The 17,426-nt window shown below is 35.0% G+C and overlaps 1 protein-coding gene across 2 annotated transcripts in view; it reads right to left on the bottom strand.

The window, feature by feature from the left end:
* Window positions 1-17,426, bottom strand: part of loh (thrombospondin type 1 domain containing lonely heart) — a 701,195-nt gene that overhangs the window by 601,404 nt on the left and 82,365 nt on the right. Inside the window, exon 1 of one of the 2 annotated variants that reach the window (XM_074181271.1) lies at window positions 6,367-6,392. The exons of the other annotated variant lie outside the window; for it this stretch is intronic. Coding sequence (XP_074037372.1) covers window positions 6,367-6,386 — 20 coding nt within the window. The 5' untranslated portion in view covers window positions 6,387-6,392. Of the gene's footprint in view, window positions 1-6,366; window positions 6,393-17,426 lie in introns of those variants that run through there. 2 annotated transcript variants of the gene reach the window in all.

Genomic DNA, 17,426 nt, shown 5'->3' with positions numbered 1-17,426 from the left:
ACTGAATCTGCTTGGTGTGGAATGTTTATTGGTGAGACGTAATATTATAATCCAGGTTCCATACACCTTTAAAAGTTGATGCATTGCTTCGTTAATTCCTCAAACTCACTAGAGATAAATTTCTTTTTTATTTCTATATTTTCATACTCGTGCACATCCTAAATTTTACTGTGTAGATTATCGCATAACTGTTTTATAGATTATGCTTATTCATAGATATAGATTTATATTGTGATCCACTTTGGTAATTGTTGGAAATTATCAAGAAAAATTCCCTCTATTATCAAAAGTGTATTGATCTATAGTTAGCTGAATATCTTTTACTTTCTCATTTTTGAAATGATACTGATGAAAATTTATATTGAAACTAACTAATGAGATTCAATTTGAATGTTCACCATAAAAGATTCTCAAAACCGCGACACGTGTTTTGCTTTACAATAGCTTTCTCAAACAGAAATCTTGCTTGTAAAATTACAATTGAAAACGGAATATCTTCAGAAGAAATTAGTTGAAAAAAGTACAATAAAACGATTTACAAAGACCCATAGATCACGCATCTTCATATCCGAAAGATATTTACTCTTAGAGGAAATCAAATATCGGTTAGAGGGAATAACTTTTATCTAATTTTCACTAAAATATAGACTAGACATCTCAATCCTATATTTATTATGAATTTCCACCAAATAAATAGGTCAGAAAATTCTTGCAGATGCAATAGAATATCGCTGAGATCATTCGACTGACTACCAATACACCTATATCAGAATATCAGAGATAATTTGAAATACAGTAAAGTAATGAGAGTACCTTCTCGCGAAAACAAAAACCAAGATACATCTTGATTCGATTATTTGCACAGGGAAATGAAGTTACTTACCAAGAAGGAACAAAACGAAGCGTTGATAAGAGGTTTCTAACACGAGAAAAATTTACGGAACAATCGGAAAAAGTACAGTTCAAATTTCAAGCTAATTACAATATTTTTCACCAAATTTTACATAAATTCACATAATTTTTCAAATATCAATGACAAACAAGGTCGCGAAGCTGAGGCTTTTTGCAATAAGCAGCGGACTTACTCATATTATAAATGAGCCAACCAGGATTCCTGACCGTGATGGAGAATATGCTAGTCTTCTGGATATACATCTAAGAACCAATCCAGAAATCCGAACTGAACTGTACACACCTCAACAACTTTTGATGCTTTATAAAGCTCAGATCAGATTTATAAAGCTCAGATCAGAACTTCTTTGGAGTATTGCACTCATATATGGAGCTCAGCCCCTAAGCATACCCTGAAGCTGCTGGATTCCATGCAGAAATGAGCCATCCGCCTGATTAGAGATGCCAACTTCACTTGCAACCTTGATAGTCTGGAACATCGAAGAAAGGCTGAAGATTTGTCTCTCTTCTATGGATACTTTCACGGGAAGTGTTTAAATTACTTGGCACATTTGATTCCACCAAGAGCAGTACATATCAGATATACACGATGACCTCATCGTTTTGAGGTTCAACTCAGTACACCTCAAACTTCACTGTTTAGGAACTATTTCATTTGAAGAACCTTGTTTACGTGTAATACACTTCCTGAGAACGTTTTACCAAATGATTTTAATCTCCAGCGATTCAAATCTAATGTGAATCACTATTTTCGCACAGGCACCGCTCTTAGAGCGCCTTATGGATTTTCCTGTAGTGATTGTGTTTTTTTGTCCTTAAATACCACTCACTTATTTTTCCGGATTATTTCATTTTTGGTATCTCAGAAACCAAGTTATGTAAGGGTAAGGCCGCGTTTTATGAAAGCGAAATTACGTACTCTGATGACATCATAATGGATGAACCTCGTAAATTACTAACATCAGTAGAAACAAACAATACAGCACGATAAATGCGTTAGCAAGTGAGAGTTATCGAGAGACATTCTATGTCTTGAAAGGAAACTAGAACTCAATGAATAGGTATGATAACAGTAATGTGTTTACGAAATGAATCATGAAAAATAATTGAATTTGATTCCACATCATTTCTTGCATTTCGAGATTATTTGATTTTTTTAATATGGCTAACCTTATGCAGGTTGTTTTTCAACAACGTAATATCATTTTTCTGAAACATTGTGTGCGATTGCAGAATAAATAATTGAATATATGTACACCCTGTAGATAAAATGTCATACGTTCATATGGAAAATATCCAAAAATAATGTATTCAAATTTAAGGATCTTATTAAAAGAACACCTTACATATCTCTGATGTAGCATAAACATTCATCTAATACACTTCACTAACACAATAGACAGTAACGGTCTTTCAGCAAAATAATAATTATAGCTACCACCCCTTTTTGTACTGTTAACCACATCTCTGACTGACTGAGAGTTGATGCTCTTGAAGTTGACTATTAGAAAAAATATGGTTTATTATATATGTAACAATATAATGATTTAGCTAGTTTATTCAGTAGAATGGTGAATAAGTGAGTAACTTCATTCATGAAATCAAATAGTGAATACCAAAAAAAGCGAGTGTGCTTTAGACCACACGACCCCTGCTAAAATTAGTGGCAACGTATGATAGTTTTCACCTAATTCTTCAGAACCTACTCGACTGTAAATATGTGCCTCATCTCTCTCTCTCTCTCTCTCCTGTAATATACAAAACGTAACTCTTTTTCTCTATTTACACTAACCTAACCTAACCTAACCTAACCTAACCTAACCTAACTTATACCTTCCTCTCAACTTCCGTTCGCCTCGTCCGATCACACTTTTCATAACGCTCGCGTCACGCATTCACCAGCTTACTCCCCAAGTCAAGCGCGCGTGAAGAATTTTTGCTTCAACAATCAGTGTGAAGTAGTGAGTCCTGAAAGTTTTTGACTTTTTGACTTGAATTTCAACCAATCCTGAAGAAAAATTTTAAAGTTCCTTCCACAAATCATCAAAATAGTAATGAACGTGTACCAAAAATTCCACCTTTTCATATGTCGAAAACAACAACCGAGTGAGTGATTTCAAGAAAGAAAAGGAACAACTGACAAACGGAGTTGGTGAAATTTAGGTGAAACTAATTTACATGGAGCATCTTTTTTTTATCTATTAGTATGCAATATTGAAACGTGTAAAATGATCATATGCAATAAGCTAGAATTTTACACACAAAAAACTATGCGAACCATATCTTGAGAGAAAAGTAGAAAAGGCTATTATCTGGAGCTTTCTAATCTTCGACAATAAAAAGTATTCTCACGAAAAAACATATGGTGTGTCCGGATATAAGATGAACTGTGATGGTTCTTCGGGGTCACATCAGTATTCCAGTGAAACCATTATTGAAGGAAAAACACCTTTGTACTGACTCCATAACAATACCAATAACAATATAAAATGGTCCTCTCAACGCCCACACTACATGCACCCTCAACATTCAACACCTGAAAAATAAGCTGGACGAGGTTAATATTTTCATAAATCCTTCATGATAAACAAAACACAGTTGACGTAATGTGTTTATCAGAAACTCAAATGAGTGGAGAAGTGACATTCTTTTAATCAACTGGTTATGAAATCATCTTATTTTTTTCTCTCGTAAAGATTTTACATCGAGTTTTGTAGTAGGTAATATTGTTGTTGGAAATTTCAATCCGAAAAAAAATTGAAGTTGCCAATTCTTTTCCAGTCAAAAAAATATTGAATTCACAGTACCTATCTCAGAGTTGTGAAATAAAAGTAATTGTTGTTTGCATATACATATAGGAGTACCTTGTTGAAAATCTTCTTCTAGTTCAATCACTGAAAAAATGCGGTTGCCAAACGTCATCAAGATACACATGAAGATACACTACTTATCTTCTATTTCTACCTGGGGGTGGATGTCATACCTTCTTGAAGGGTGAAAAATTTTTCATTGAAAATACATCCGGGAATGAATAGGTTAAACTGATGATAAGAACTTTCGTTAAATGGAGTATTTTTCTGAAAATCAATACACCTTGAGGAAAAGTGTCAATTTTTCAACTAGTAAACCTGTTTTCAAACGATTCTTCGCGAATTACTAAATACCTCAAAAACGAAGTAATATCTTGTTGAAGGTTGGTCTTAGTCAACGGATTATAAAATTGAAAGTTTCCAACATGAAGTACCAAAAATCCAATTTTCGGGGAAAATTTGAAAAAACTCTTTTTTGAAGAGATTGAAAAAACCGCCATTTTTATTTTTCCATAAAAGCGAGACAAACATAACTTGGGATCTATATTTTTCAAGACGAAAAATCTGAAAATCTTCCCCCAATTATCACCTGGGTTGAAAATAATCGTCACCAGTGTACAATTCACACTACTGGGTGTCCGAGATTTGAGGGTGACCAATGGGAATTCAGAAACTGTAAGAGATACAAGTTTAGTTGCATAATTTGGTACCGTTAATAATGATGTTTTGAAATCTAAAAAATTTCGAATATATCTGGAGATATCTGTAAAAAACCGATTTCGATTTCGTTTTTATTTTTTCTGAAGTTATCTTAAACGATACTGAAAAACAAAAAAACACTTTCTAATATCGATTTTTTTTACAACATGTTAAAAACGAATTTAATGATATCACAACCCATTATTTGAAATTTTATTTATTTTATTTGAATAGTTGGTCATGTCAAAGCGACATTTACCAGATATCTGACTGAAATAAAAGGCGACTATAGTTCAAAATAATAATTGGTAATTAAACCGTTATTTCTTACTGAAACTTTCATTTCCACACCCGAAAGAAAATATTTGAAGAAATCAGATACTTCTTCTCATCTCAGCCATTCTAAATACTGAATATTACTGGAGTTTTTTCCCCAACACCAAACCCTTATTTTAACACCTCGGCACGTGTTTTGATCACCAAGTGATCTTCAAAAGGAAGATCACTTGGTGATCTTCCTCTTGAAGTCCATCACTAAATACTGACAAATACAATTATTTTCCCTTAGCACCGCTAACAGAAATTGTTATGGAAAATTCCATCATTGCTCAATAACCAAAAAAAATCCAGCAGATCTGATGAAATATCGATGACACTCTTAAAAAATAATATAAACCGAATATCCACTCTGAAACTTTTCCGGATTTATTTGAAACCTCGATTGTAACGACTACATATCACACTACTACCCAGCTCTTCAAAACTCTTGGAATGACTAGTAAATGAACAACTTATGGCTCATCCCAAGAATCGGTAGAACACAAAGGATGGCATATTTGTATTAATTAAACATGTGAATGAGTTACCTAATAGGAACTATCAAAAATTCACTGACATCATTTTGCTTTTAGTCTACGACATTTGTTTGCTTGGATAATTAAATTATATTGACTAAATTCGAGTATTATTGCTATTCAAAATAATCGTAAGAGGGAAGTTCCGCAGGGGTCTATTCTTTGTCTAATTTATTTCTTATCTATCTCGTGGAGGATATTTCATGCAACTTCAAATTATCTAGAGGAACAATTTGTTCAGACCAGTCTCAACTCTCTACACTGTACGTTAATGGACTGACACCTTTCAGAAAACTACTCTTCTACTGCAGTTGGCGATACAACTGCGCAATGGATTTTCAATTATTGGAACACGCTTAGGAACCGGTTTGGGGCTGTTTGGCCACTCGTCAGTGCAAGGTAGTGTCTGTCATTAACATAAAGTCAATGGTTACCAATAATTGAAAACCGAATTCCTTCAGAGTACCATTCCTCGAACTCGGCTGAAGCGAACAACAAACAACAGATTTGTCATCGCCCCATCTGCCTGTTAACTAGGTAATCAACCGCATATCCAAAATTTGCCCAGTCTGCAAGTATGCCCACTGACTGACTGAAGTTTATGCAACTTCTTTCATCTATCTTTTTCCCTCTTCAGTACCACAGTTTGCCCATGACTCGTAGGTTCAATCACTACTTCATTTATCACAAATAATGATGAATAGTATAATGAACTGGTTTATCTAGAAAAGAACTTTCTTTAAATGTGTCTGAAACACGAAGCATTGTTCAAGTCCTCATAAAAATTTCAAAGTACGGAAATAATTGTGAATGGCGAATTGATAAATTCAGATAATACAGTTATTCACTTGTATATGTATAACTTATACATTGACTTTCATTATAGGGTTTGGGAGTGAATATTGAAGTGATTTTTTGCTGAGAGAATAATTTCAACAGTTATTTATCATTCATATTATTACCTGAATTTCACTAGTTATTTCAAATCATAAATAAACGATTATTTTTCAAAACTTGAATTCAAATTTTATCCCTCACTTTTCACCATATTAATTGATGAAGTTTAAAAAAGTTATGACTAGTGTACTTACATTGTTTCAGCTCGTATCATATAACATTGGCTAGACTTACCTGAAACAAATGAATTGAAAATAAGAAAATATAGCTTCACAAGATATTTGCCAAAATTATAGTTAATATATCCTATTCAATGAAAAAAAGACAGTAATTACTATCTTACGATGTGTGGAATCTCACTTTCAGATTGAGTACTTTACTTTTTTTACTATATGATATGAACTGAATAAATTCGTTTAATAACATAAAAATCGAAACACACGTTGATTTCCAAATAGAAAGAAGTCAACTTTTATATGCATTGGGGCATATAAAATTAATGAGGGAGCAGTATTTCGCTGAAATCAATCGAGTTACTATTAGGCAAGGTTAACACTGGAAACTTTTTAATCTTGGTTAAAATTGAAACGTAACCTCAATACATTAGTTTAGCAAGGTTCAAGAAAAGTTTTTTTTTATACTATTTTATTCACAACACACTATGTTGTATGCTGTGATGAATTTTTTTCGGGAAAAATATGAGTAATCGACCCAAACTATCGAGTTTATCTTATTCTAATCAAATGTGAAAAGTCGCGTGGATGGAGAATAGAAGAGATCCCACTTCTCAAATAATCCAAGAACATTTCCATCATCAATAGAAAAATAGTCATGTGAAAAACAAACGACTGAACATAATTCCATAATGAAGACAAGTCAGCTTCTCATAAAGTACGTCTACAAATCTTAATATTCAGAGGTGTGGTGTTCTCATGAACCGAAGACACAAGATAACAAATCGGACATCAAAAACTGTTTTTCAGGAACGCCCCTTAACAAAACAACTTATTTAAGATATATTCGGCGGGTATAACAACGTATAAAGCTCCATGTAGTGAAACACAACCCACAGCATGTGTGGCCTTCCGATCAAAACGATAACACCACCTCATTCTCTAAATATGGTCAATTAATTTTAATATAATCGTCCGTTTGTCTGCCTGTGAATATTTTTGTAGAAAGTTCTCGTACTACAGTTTTTTTCTATTTATCATGATAATGAGATACGCCGATATGGCGAGTTTGAATGTAATCTGAAATGATGTTTTAATATCCATTCTTGAAGTGCTACCTATAATAGACACTTCTATTTCTTATTTATTCATAGCATGCAGTGATGAAATGAATTTCAATGGAATGCCGCTATGGAATAGAAGCCGCCGTCTGCTGATATTCGAGACGTGATTTCCCAATAGAAAACGTTTCTGCACAGGAATGGAAATAATATAGTATGTTACCTGTAGGGTGATTCGCTCTTCAGATAGGTATATGCATGGAATAAGATATATGTGACTATTTTTTGTTATACGCAGATACTTTTATTGGCGAAAATGAACACTTTATAGGGATAAAGACCATCAGAGAGAACTGGACTTTTTCAGGCACTGAACGAGGGGAGCACATCCCTGTCACCCAATTGGAACCCATTCAGCAAAGGTCTACGTAAGCCAACGCACATCATGTTCTTCAACAACATTGAAGACCTCTAGGCTGGAGTCGAGTAGGCTAAAATCTAAATCTTAGTTTTTTATCATAGCCTTCCAGGATGGTGTCTCAAACACATCAGTCTACCATATTCGCGTGATGGGTATAGAGGTTCCTGACAAAAGATGCATGACCTAGCGCGAGGTGTTTGAGGCCCTAATGACTTTGCTGTCAGCATACCCTGTATATGCGGCCTCAGCCTATTTGAAAATCTGTTTAAAATCTTTTCAAAATCTGTTTTTTCCATTAACTAGCTGTCGCCCCCCTCTACGAAGGACAACTCTCAAAATTCGAAACTCGTGCGAGCTAAGGACTAATGAGGTCTTACCTTCTGAAGTGAGAATTCTAGCACGAGTTAAACAATAGTAAGTGAAAATCAATCGTCCGGCCTGCGGCTTAATCCACCGATTCACACAGCGGTCGATTGAGTGAATGGAACAATGCACCCACGTCAACCCGACCGCTATCGTCCAAACGGTCCATTGATATATCGCGGCGTTAAGAGTGCTTGATTACGACCTACGGCACTTCTACGGTATTGACGAGAACCGTCGTTGCCGTATGCTCGGCGAGATATTGAATACGTTATGGGATATGAGAAATACCGAATTCATTAGAACTATTCATTTCACAACCTCAGATTTATACAACCGGATTATATTGATATAGCTCCCATCGACCACCAGAGTAAGAAGATACTCGTCATGGAGTTTTCAGCTTCGGGTGAAAAGAATATCCCCCGAAAAGTGAAAACAAAACGAATATAATATCGAGATTTTCTCTCCAAACATCAGAATCATGAAATCCGTCTTTACAGAGTGATCTCGATAGAGTCTGCCGAGTAGACTATTCTCGAAGAATAATTGTCGTGATGGGAGCTACGTCGAGCTTATTTGCTTGAATTAAGCTAAGGGTGAGGAATGAATAGTCCCAATGAATTCGGCCCTTCTCATTCCACTCAACGTGTGAGTAAGGGCCGCCGTAAACGCTCCAAGATGTACCAAATATGTACATATTCCGGAATGTAGACCTGAACATACACTAGGTAGACGCATATATGAGGAAACATGCAGAGGACACGTTTGACAGAATTCGAGCACACGACAATCCAGCGCTGAGCGACCTACATAACGCACTGAATAGAGATGACCCCAGATTCTGAGAGAGGGACCAACACAGGAGGCCAACAAAGCAGAACCAAAGACCACCCCCGAGATTCGCTGTCAGGCGGCTCCGGTGAGTATAAAAATTTCTTAACCATCTCATTTTCAGATTCACTGAGAACCAACACTTGCTCGCGACTAAAGACTTTCGTCTCCGGTTAGTTTTCGGGAACCCCATGCAATAATTCAGTTAGGAAAGTCATGACTAAACAATTCAACAGACCAGAAAGTAAAAGCACCTAGAGGCTGACTTTCGACCAAAGAAGGGCAGATGGTCAATCTTGCTGAAGTGCCCATCAGTGAGTTAAGGACCGCTCCGGAGAAGCGGGGGTGGATGGACGAGATGGGATGTTCTGCACACATTAACCGTGTGGAAAAAATTTCAACTCAGGGCACCCAACCCGGGAGGGGACATGGAGGGGGGCCTCAATGTATTCAATATACCTCGAAGCCTAAGGAAACAACGGCAACAAAGCAACAACGTAAAGATGCCGTCAACTCTCATGAAAATTTCTATAGTTCAACTTAAGTGGAAGAACTTTTTAATTTTATGTAAAAGAAGATCGCATTCCTGAAGAATATCGATAAAAAAATAACGAGATAAAGTTTGATAAAATACTTCAGTTTTATTGGAATAATTGCATCCACAATAAAAAATATGTTATGTTTGCTTCATATTTTTTTGCTTTATAGGTGTCATCCCCTCAATGAAAATATCATGTTTCATGCTGCATTTCCGTTAAAATAAACAACAAAAAAGGGAGATAAAGAATAAAAAGGAAAGTGTCCAGGATGATTTCTTAAGAAATTCTTAAACCAAAAAGGTATTTCCATCAGAACTTATTAGCAGCAGATTTTGCAGATTTTGAGATTAGACTCATGATTGAAACAGTAGAACATTTCAGATGGGTCGCAGAATAATCTAAAAGCTAACTCTCTTCCACCAACGCGCTGATGATTATATACGTCTACATATGATCCGAAACCCGAACTTTCGTGATCCAACGACAAAAAAATCAGGCTCCCCAAGACGGTCACTTGCAATGCCAAACTTTGACATCAACTGCCCAATGAGATTCGTCCTCTGTTTTTCACTGCAACTTTCATTGCTTGGTAACTAAATGAAACCAGAGTCCAATGACAAAACATTCGCGACAACAGACATTACTGACACGACACATCATAGATCTTATAGATAGTGCTAGGCTGAACCAGGAATGTATTACTTGACCTAACAATCCTTAAAAGACAATCCTACGCGGGAAAGACTTACATTTTTCCCTAGAAATATTCCATCTATTGCATGGAAAGAACACCTAATCTCACACAAGTTTATTGTCCGTTAAGGATAGTTGAGTTTACCAGTGTTTCAGCCTAGCGTCATCGTTTTGGTTGAATCAAGAATGTTTGCTTTTGGGCTGTGGTTTCAAATATTTGCCTTGGAGTAAAGCTGCAGGGAAACACGGAGGATGAATCTTGTTCGAAGTTCAGTACCGCCCTCATAAGCAAACATTTTCTTAATGTTTGCTTTTTGCCCATGATCTGAAAATATATAAACAGATACAAACAGTTAGGCATTAGCTTAATTTGCGAAGGGATATCGAAAGTATCTATGAATGGAGCATCACAAACAAATTGGAATTTAATATTAACAAATGTAGCATCATCACAATAACTCGTTTGAAGAATCCTGTTATTTTTAAGTATATGATGTATGGGGAAGCCCTCTATAGATGTTCTGGGGTTAGAGATCTTGGAGTACCTTATCGTTTGCCAAACAAATTTATAATATTGTTAAATAGTCAAATTGATTGTTATGATTCATTATTACAAAAATTCGAGACTTCACGAATAACAATACTATCAAATTACTATACTACTCACTTGTGAGACCTGAATTGGAATTTGCAAGTATAATATGGTCAGGTAAATATCTGTCTACAATCAAGGTAATCGAAAAAATACAAAATGAATTGCTCAGGTATATTACAAAAAGTACCGTATTAGGGCTGACTGAAGTTAACAGATCCAATCAACTCAAACATGAATTCGAAGTTATCTCTTTAGAAACTAGGAGTTCACTATGATGTATTTTCTGTACAATTTGATGAAAAAAAGGATAGTTCCACCAGAAATCCTTCCATTACTGAGATTCAATGTCCCTTCCAGTAGAACTTGAAAAACTTATCCATTCAACATTCCGTTGGTGGTTACAATGAACAGATTCCCTCTCGTGACCATGCTACGACTCTGGCCAATTCATGTAGTGTGCTTGTAGATTTAGATTGTCTTCTACCTCAGGGAGTATATTAGATTATTTGTTGAATACATCTGTTTGATACGGTATACACATTTAGTATATTTAGTATTTTTCATCTGTTCTTGAATATGATTTTGTATCCACGAGCTAATTTACAAATATTATTATCATCGATTTTATTGGAAAACCATATTCAATACAGTACATACATTTCAACCTCAAAGTTTTCTGACTTTCATGATTATAGATTATAGGAGATTATTTTACATTCATTATTCATGTAATTAGACCTCAGGTATGTTTGGGTACAAATAAATGATTTAATAAATAAATAAGACATACTCAATACCACTTCGTCAAAAACAGCCGTCTGACTCAAACAATAGTAGTTGAATCCGGATCTCATGTGCATAAGGATTTCCTTGTGCATATATATTCCACTTCGATTTAATTTTTTACATACTTACTTCCTTGTTTTCCATCTAGGCCTTCTCTTTTAATCTTAAACATATTGTATATGTATGTTTTTCAATTATGAATCAAAAACTCGATAGCAGTTTTTACTTTACTTTGAGAAGGAAAAGTTTAAATAAAAACTGATAGATACGACACTGAACAAAATTCTGTGTGAGAATAGTGTTTCAACATTTACTACATGAACGAAATAAATGTAGTCTCCCGAAAACTCGTAAAGGTTAATGGTTTTTTGAGATAATTGCCAGTGGTCAATATTATCGAAAACTATGGTTTATAAAACTGATGTTCCCTAAATAGTTGATCTTGATTTACTAACATACTATGTACGAAACTTTAAGTCGTAATTCTATATATAGTTCGTAATATAAACACCGCAAAATTATTTATTGGAATTCATTTCTCGATATATTATTAGTACACATCAGTAGGCATGACTCAATGTAACACGAAATCTACAATTTTGCTGGACTCAAAATTAACAAATGTCTGCGTTTACGTTTCATTATTGGATGGTTAACGATTATTGAAAGAAAAGTCGATTCCACGTACTCATTTCATTCGATAGTGACTACACAATGAATTTGATATCACTTATTGAGGAAAGAACAAATTTTCCTGGTTTCCTGGTAATAATTTAGAAGCAGTCACATGAAAAGCCAGATGGGTCCTTAATTTGTGCATGATTTATACTGATAAATGTTATTATAATAATCTTTATTTCCGGTAAGGTTGTCCAGGTCTTCAAAGAACGGATTATTTACCCAAATAAAACTCGATTGTCATGATACCGCTCATGATATACCCTTACTGTTTTTCGGGAATTCCCGTTGCAAAAGCCATGGGTAGAATACATTTTGTAAGCATGAATGTACTTTCAAAATCATTAAAATAAGCTTTTCTCAAAGACATGGGAACGTTTGAGCTTACTCGCAATCTTTTGAGTTGGATTGCAGACAGCATAGACCACCAAAAATAAAAATAGTAATTATGTACCTTCATTCAGAAATACAATGAATTGTTATTTAGGAAAGATGTAAGCTTCCTTTCAAATTTCAATTATTTCTTGTGAGAAATTTTCGACTAAGAACGTATAATTTTTTTCAGTATTTTAATTTATTTGTATTTAAAGTAGACTCAATTAAATCACTATGACATGATGTTCATCAGATTGGAGTGAGTTATTCGAACACATTTGTATATACATTTTTCAGGTAACTACCGATTTCATGTTTGTTGAAATAGCTATTTAATAGAAATATAACAAGACATGTGAAACAACCCAGAAAAAATTGTATTTCAAATTTCTATGGAAATGCTCCGAATAGAAAAGATGTTGTCAACGTTATTGAACGTTTTGAACCACTCTCTGAATTATTTTTCATTTTCTAAAACTAAAAATTTTTAATTGCACACGTATGATTTTTTCAGTATCCTGATTACATCATATTCGAAGTAGTCTCAAAATTAATTCTGTTTGATATCACTTTTTTCAAAAAATTAATGAATATTTTATGGAATATCAGTTTTTTTGGTGACCAAATTTCTTTCTTTTCGAGACAATCCGAGATCTTTTATTGAATCATTTAGATCCTCTTGGTTGAATGGTCTTGGTCTTTCGGCGTCTTCAAATTCGCTACCACTATCTTCGCAGCTTGTGTCACTTTCTTTCATTCCTTGAACAATTTCATGCGGACGTACCTGAGATGTACACTTGTATCAGTTAAACGCAAGACAGGTCTAGTTACTGACGGCACAGTAGATTTAACCCACTTGGAATGATTTTGGCGGTTAATTCCTGTTATGTTTACGACGCAGAAATAACAGTCGTCGTGGTGGTTTGACGGTTCACGCCAAATCATAGGGCTAATGAGGTTCAAGGAATCCCTCTTGTTATTTTTCCATAATCGTAAAGACTCCACACACGTTTCACACACTTTATTCGGTATCTAGAGCTTATTGTTTATTTCCAATGGCCGTTGATATTACTCCATGTAGACATTTTTCACCGAGTCCGACACTTTTAAAAATTATTTTTGGAATGTATATTTGTCACGAATGTGACAAAATCTATTTGAATTGTTTACACAGGTCCTTCTAGACGGAGCCATTGCAAAAAAAGAAACTAGTAAGACGTTGACGATAGCGATATCAACACTCAAATAGAGTACATTTTAAGGAGGTACCTGTCTCTCCCAAAGCTGCTAGAAAAAATCTGAGAGTAAATTAGTTAACAACATGTGGAAAATCTTATGCCACAAATAAAAGTTCGATTTTGTTGTGCAGTGTTATTGTCATTCTGCTTGTAAGTAGTTGTCTGACGGAACTATTTTATTCGCAAATCTGTAAATGATTGGAATTGACTAAATGTATTTTGTTATTGCGAATAAAATTATATTATTTTTCAAGGTTGTTTATTGTTATGATATCCTTCACAAATGAATCTCATTTTGAAATAATCCTGTTCCAAGTCAGAAAAAAAATATTAACTCCTACTCTCGAGCAATATTCATTACTGTCTGGCACACTTCATTCTTGAGAATAATGGTCACATTTCCCGCTCTTATTTCGTGGCTCTCAATATAAGATCGAAACCAGAATTGTGTGAACCAGAATCAATTCAGAATCCACGTCGTGGACCAAAACAAAAATAATCAAGTCATCTCTAGTCGAGAGTTAGGACATAATATTGCCTTCAGGAAACTAAATTTCTTATTATCACCCAAAGACTACACATAAATGGAATCCGATCGGCCGGTCGAACATGGAGTTTTACACTATCTTGACAGACGTAAATAAATCAGATGATCGCAGTGTGTGATCCCATGTTATGCATTTAGTTGTTTCCTTTTAGGGACAAGCCCATTTAAAGTAAGTCGGCCTATTTTTATTTTTGGTCACGAAAAAGACATCAGAATAATTTCAATGAAGCAAATAACATGTAGCGTAAAACACATTGAATGATGTGTATTTCCGATGTCTTCGTGAACACCAAAATGAAATGAAAATATCATGTACAGGGATCTCTGAAGTTAAAGATTGTCTATGAGTATATTCAAAATTTTCATTGAAGTTTCGTTTGTTATGATATCATGAGTACCTACCCAAATACATGATATGTCGACAGCGTGAAGAGTAAAGTATTTTTGTATCCTTCGTTACAGGCCACTAAAAAAAATTCAACTGTTCTCTCATATTCTGATTTGTTTATAGTAATCAGTATAGTGATCAAAGAATTTTTTTAATAGAATTTCCTAATAAGTCAAAATTGATTTTTGTTGTTACAAAGTGAAGTAAAATATGAAGTGCAGTACGGTTTGGAGATTATTACCACTTCTTTTAGTCACTAGTAGAGGTTTCCTTCAGATCATTGTTAAGATATAAAATTTCTTTCTGTTGAAAAAGATGTGCAATGACAGCTGAAGTTTGGGCATTTAAATAGGAAGAATAGATTGAAATGGTTGAAAACAATTGAAATTCTGGAGAATAGCAACATTGAAAATACTCAAGAAAGAACAATTGACAGCTACTTGTAAGGAATTACATTTGGTAAAGTCAAAGATTCACTGACAAAAAAGATTTGATAAGACATATCATCGAAGTAATATCAGAAAAAACACATCCCAGACACGGATCTGAAACAATGATAAAGTTGAATGTTTCAAAGTTAACCGTGAAGTGTGATGCAAATTTTTCAGCAAGTAGTTTTTTCTATCGCTATTGTTGCTGCTGAACTTTTTTTTTAAACGAGTATGGTCGTTAGAAGTCCGTAGTCCATTAGCAATATGAATCAGAGAATAAAAAACGTATATCAGGTAGTCTACAACCAAACATGAGATTCTTTTAAATAAATTGAAATTTTTTCATTTAATATAAGTGCCCTGGTCGGTTTCTCTGAACCTCGCGAATGGCGTTTTGCTGGCTAGGTCTCCGACATTCCAGAACTGGGTTCTAGATATTTCAGGGCACAGGCTCTGTCTGGGTACAGTGCTCGTTCAGCTGCCGATTCGTATATCTGCTCTAAATATTCCAATCTGTAAAAAAATTGGCTCCGCTATGAAAAAGCCCCTCCAGTTCTTTATCGATCTCATTGAGCTTTCATCTATCACTTGCCACTTCGCAAGATCGTCAGTTCTATTTCAGTAGGCCTGGGCTACTCCTGTATGTAGCGGGACTACCTCCCAGGAACTTCTGAAATGTCCTCTTGTGGGCATCGGAGTGCGTAATATCGTCGCCGTCGCACCGTCAACTCTTCTGCGGGGTTGGTAATTAGTGTGCAAATAATGGGGGTTTAAATCTCTGACCTAGACTTGTGACTGAGGAGGATAGTGTTTCGGCTCTTGCTGAGTGCATTCACATTCAAGTGTGCTTGAGGATTCGGAAATGTGTATGGCTAATTGGGCCACAGTTTAGGGTGTTTCATCGTACGACATTTTGTTTCACGCTTGTTGGCCCTTGTCTGCACTTCAGTCATCCGAAAATGATATCAAAACCCGATGTTTGACCAACACTGGTTCTTAGGGTTGTCCGCAGAATGAAAAGGAAAAATGTATGCCTTATACGTCCTAACACTTAGGTCTGATAGAATATAATTACGCAAAATTATTCTAATGATGACTTGAGGGCTGATATTTCGAATCCAAAATTGACCAGCTTCATTGACACCTATAGGATCCACTGGTACCTGTGTACTCGCAATTTCATAACGCAACTTTTGAAGGGTTTTGCAGTGCGCTCATGGGCATTGTTTCGAAAAAATCTCTTGAACGTCCTGTCTCCTAACCCGGTCTCCTAAGGGAGACCGGGTTGGTTGTCACAGCGGACATATTGGAAAATCGAACGAACGAAAGAGTTTATCGAACAAAATCGAACGATCGCGAGAGCAATATCTCCATCCTAACGTCACTTCAGTTCACATTCATACTGTTTGAGAAAGATACATACATTTGTTTTTTTCGGACGGCAAAAGTAAATTTTGTGTGTCGAGTCTCAAAAGTATACTAGAATTTTCCGTAGATATACAGGGCTTTTCATGATGAGCGTTAATTAGCCGTTTCTGGCAAAATATTCAACGAATCAACCTGAAAATTCCACAGTATGCATAAGTCAATATGACCTACACGCCTAAAATATTTTAGACGAAGCGGCGTTGTCGCTTCTACTATAAAGTAGCGGCTTCTTTGATTTTTCAAATGGAACACCCCGTATATAATATTATATTATGATTCATTATCACTTTGTCAACAAATTCATATACTATTTCTCTAAACCTATCTATTACCGTTTAGAAGATATAAATTTTTACCAAACATGAACTTTCATAAATGCTGATAATCTTGAACTCTCTTGCACTAAAACGATCAAATTTGAAATGGAGTGGAGTGATACTATGAGGATCTTCACTCCGAGTCATATTTTCATTTGCCTCACACAGGGTTTTCAAAAAATGCAGATACTTTGATCTCATGAAAAAATGAGTGGAACTCAATTTTTTCAAATGGAACACCTTGTATATTTCAACATTTTTGAGCTCTACATCCAATTTTAGATTAACTTTGTTCAGATAGTACTATTTCTATTTTGAACCGTTTTCGAGGTAAACTGTTTCAAACGGAAATTGACATGGTTTCCTTGTTCATCACTCATTTTTGTA

This window comes from Leptinotarsa decemlineata, unplaced genomic scaffold (assembly GCF_025532065.1).
Source record: "Leptinotarsa decemlineata unplaced genomic scaffold, Ldec_3_MD MMD2_tig00026307_RagTag_RagTag, whole genome shotgun sequence".
In the NCBI taxonomy this organism is placed as follows: domain Eukaryota; kingdom Metazoa; phylum Arthropoda; class Insecta; order Coleoptera; family Chrysomelidae; genus Leptinotarsa; species Leptinotarsa decemlineata.
The sequence above is the reverse complement of the archived record's forward strand: the minus strand, read 5'-3'. Positions and strand labels throughout refer to the sequence as shown.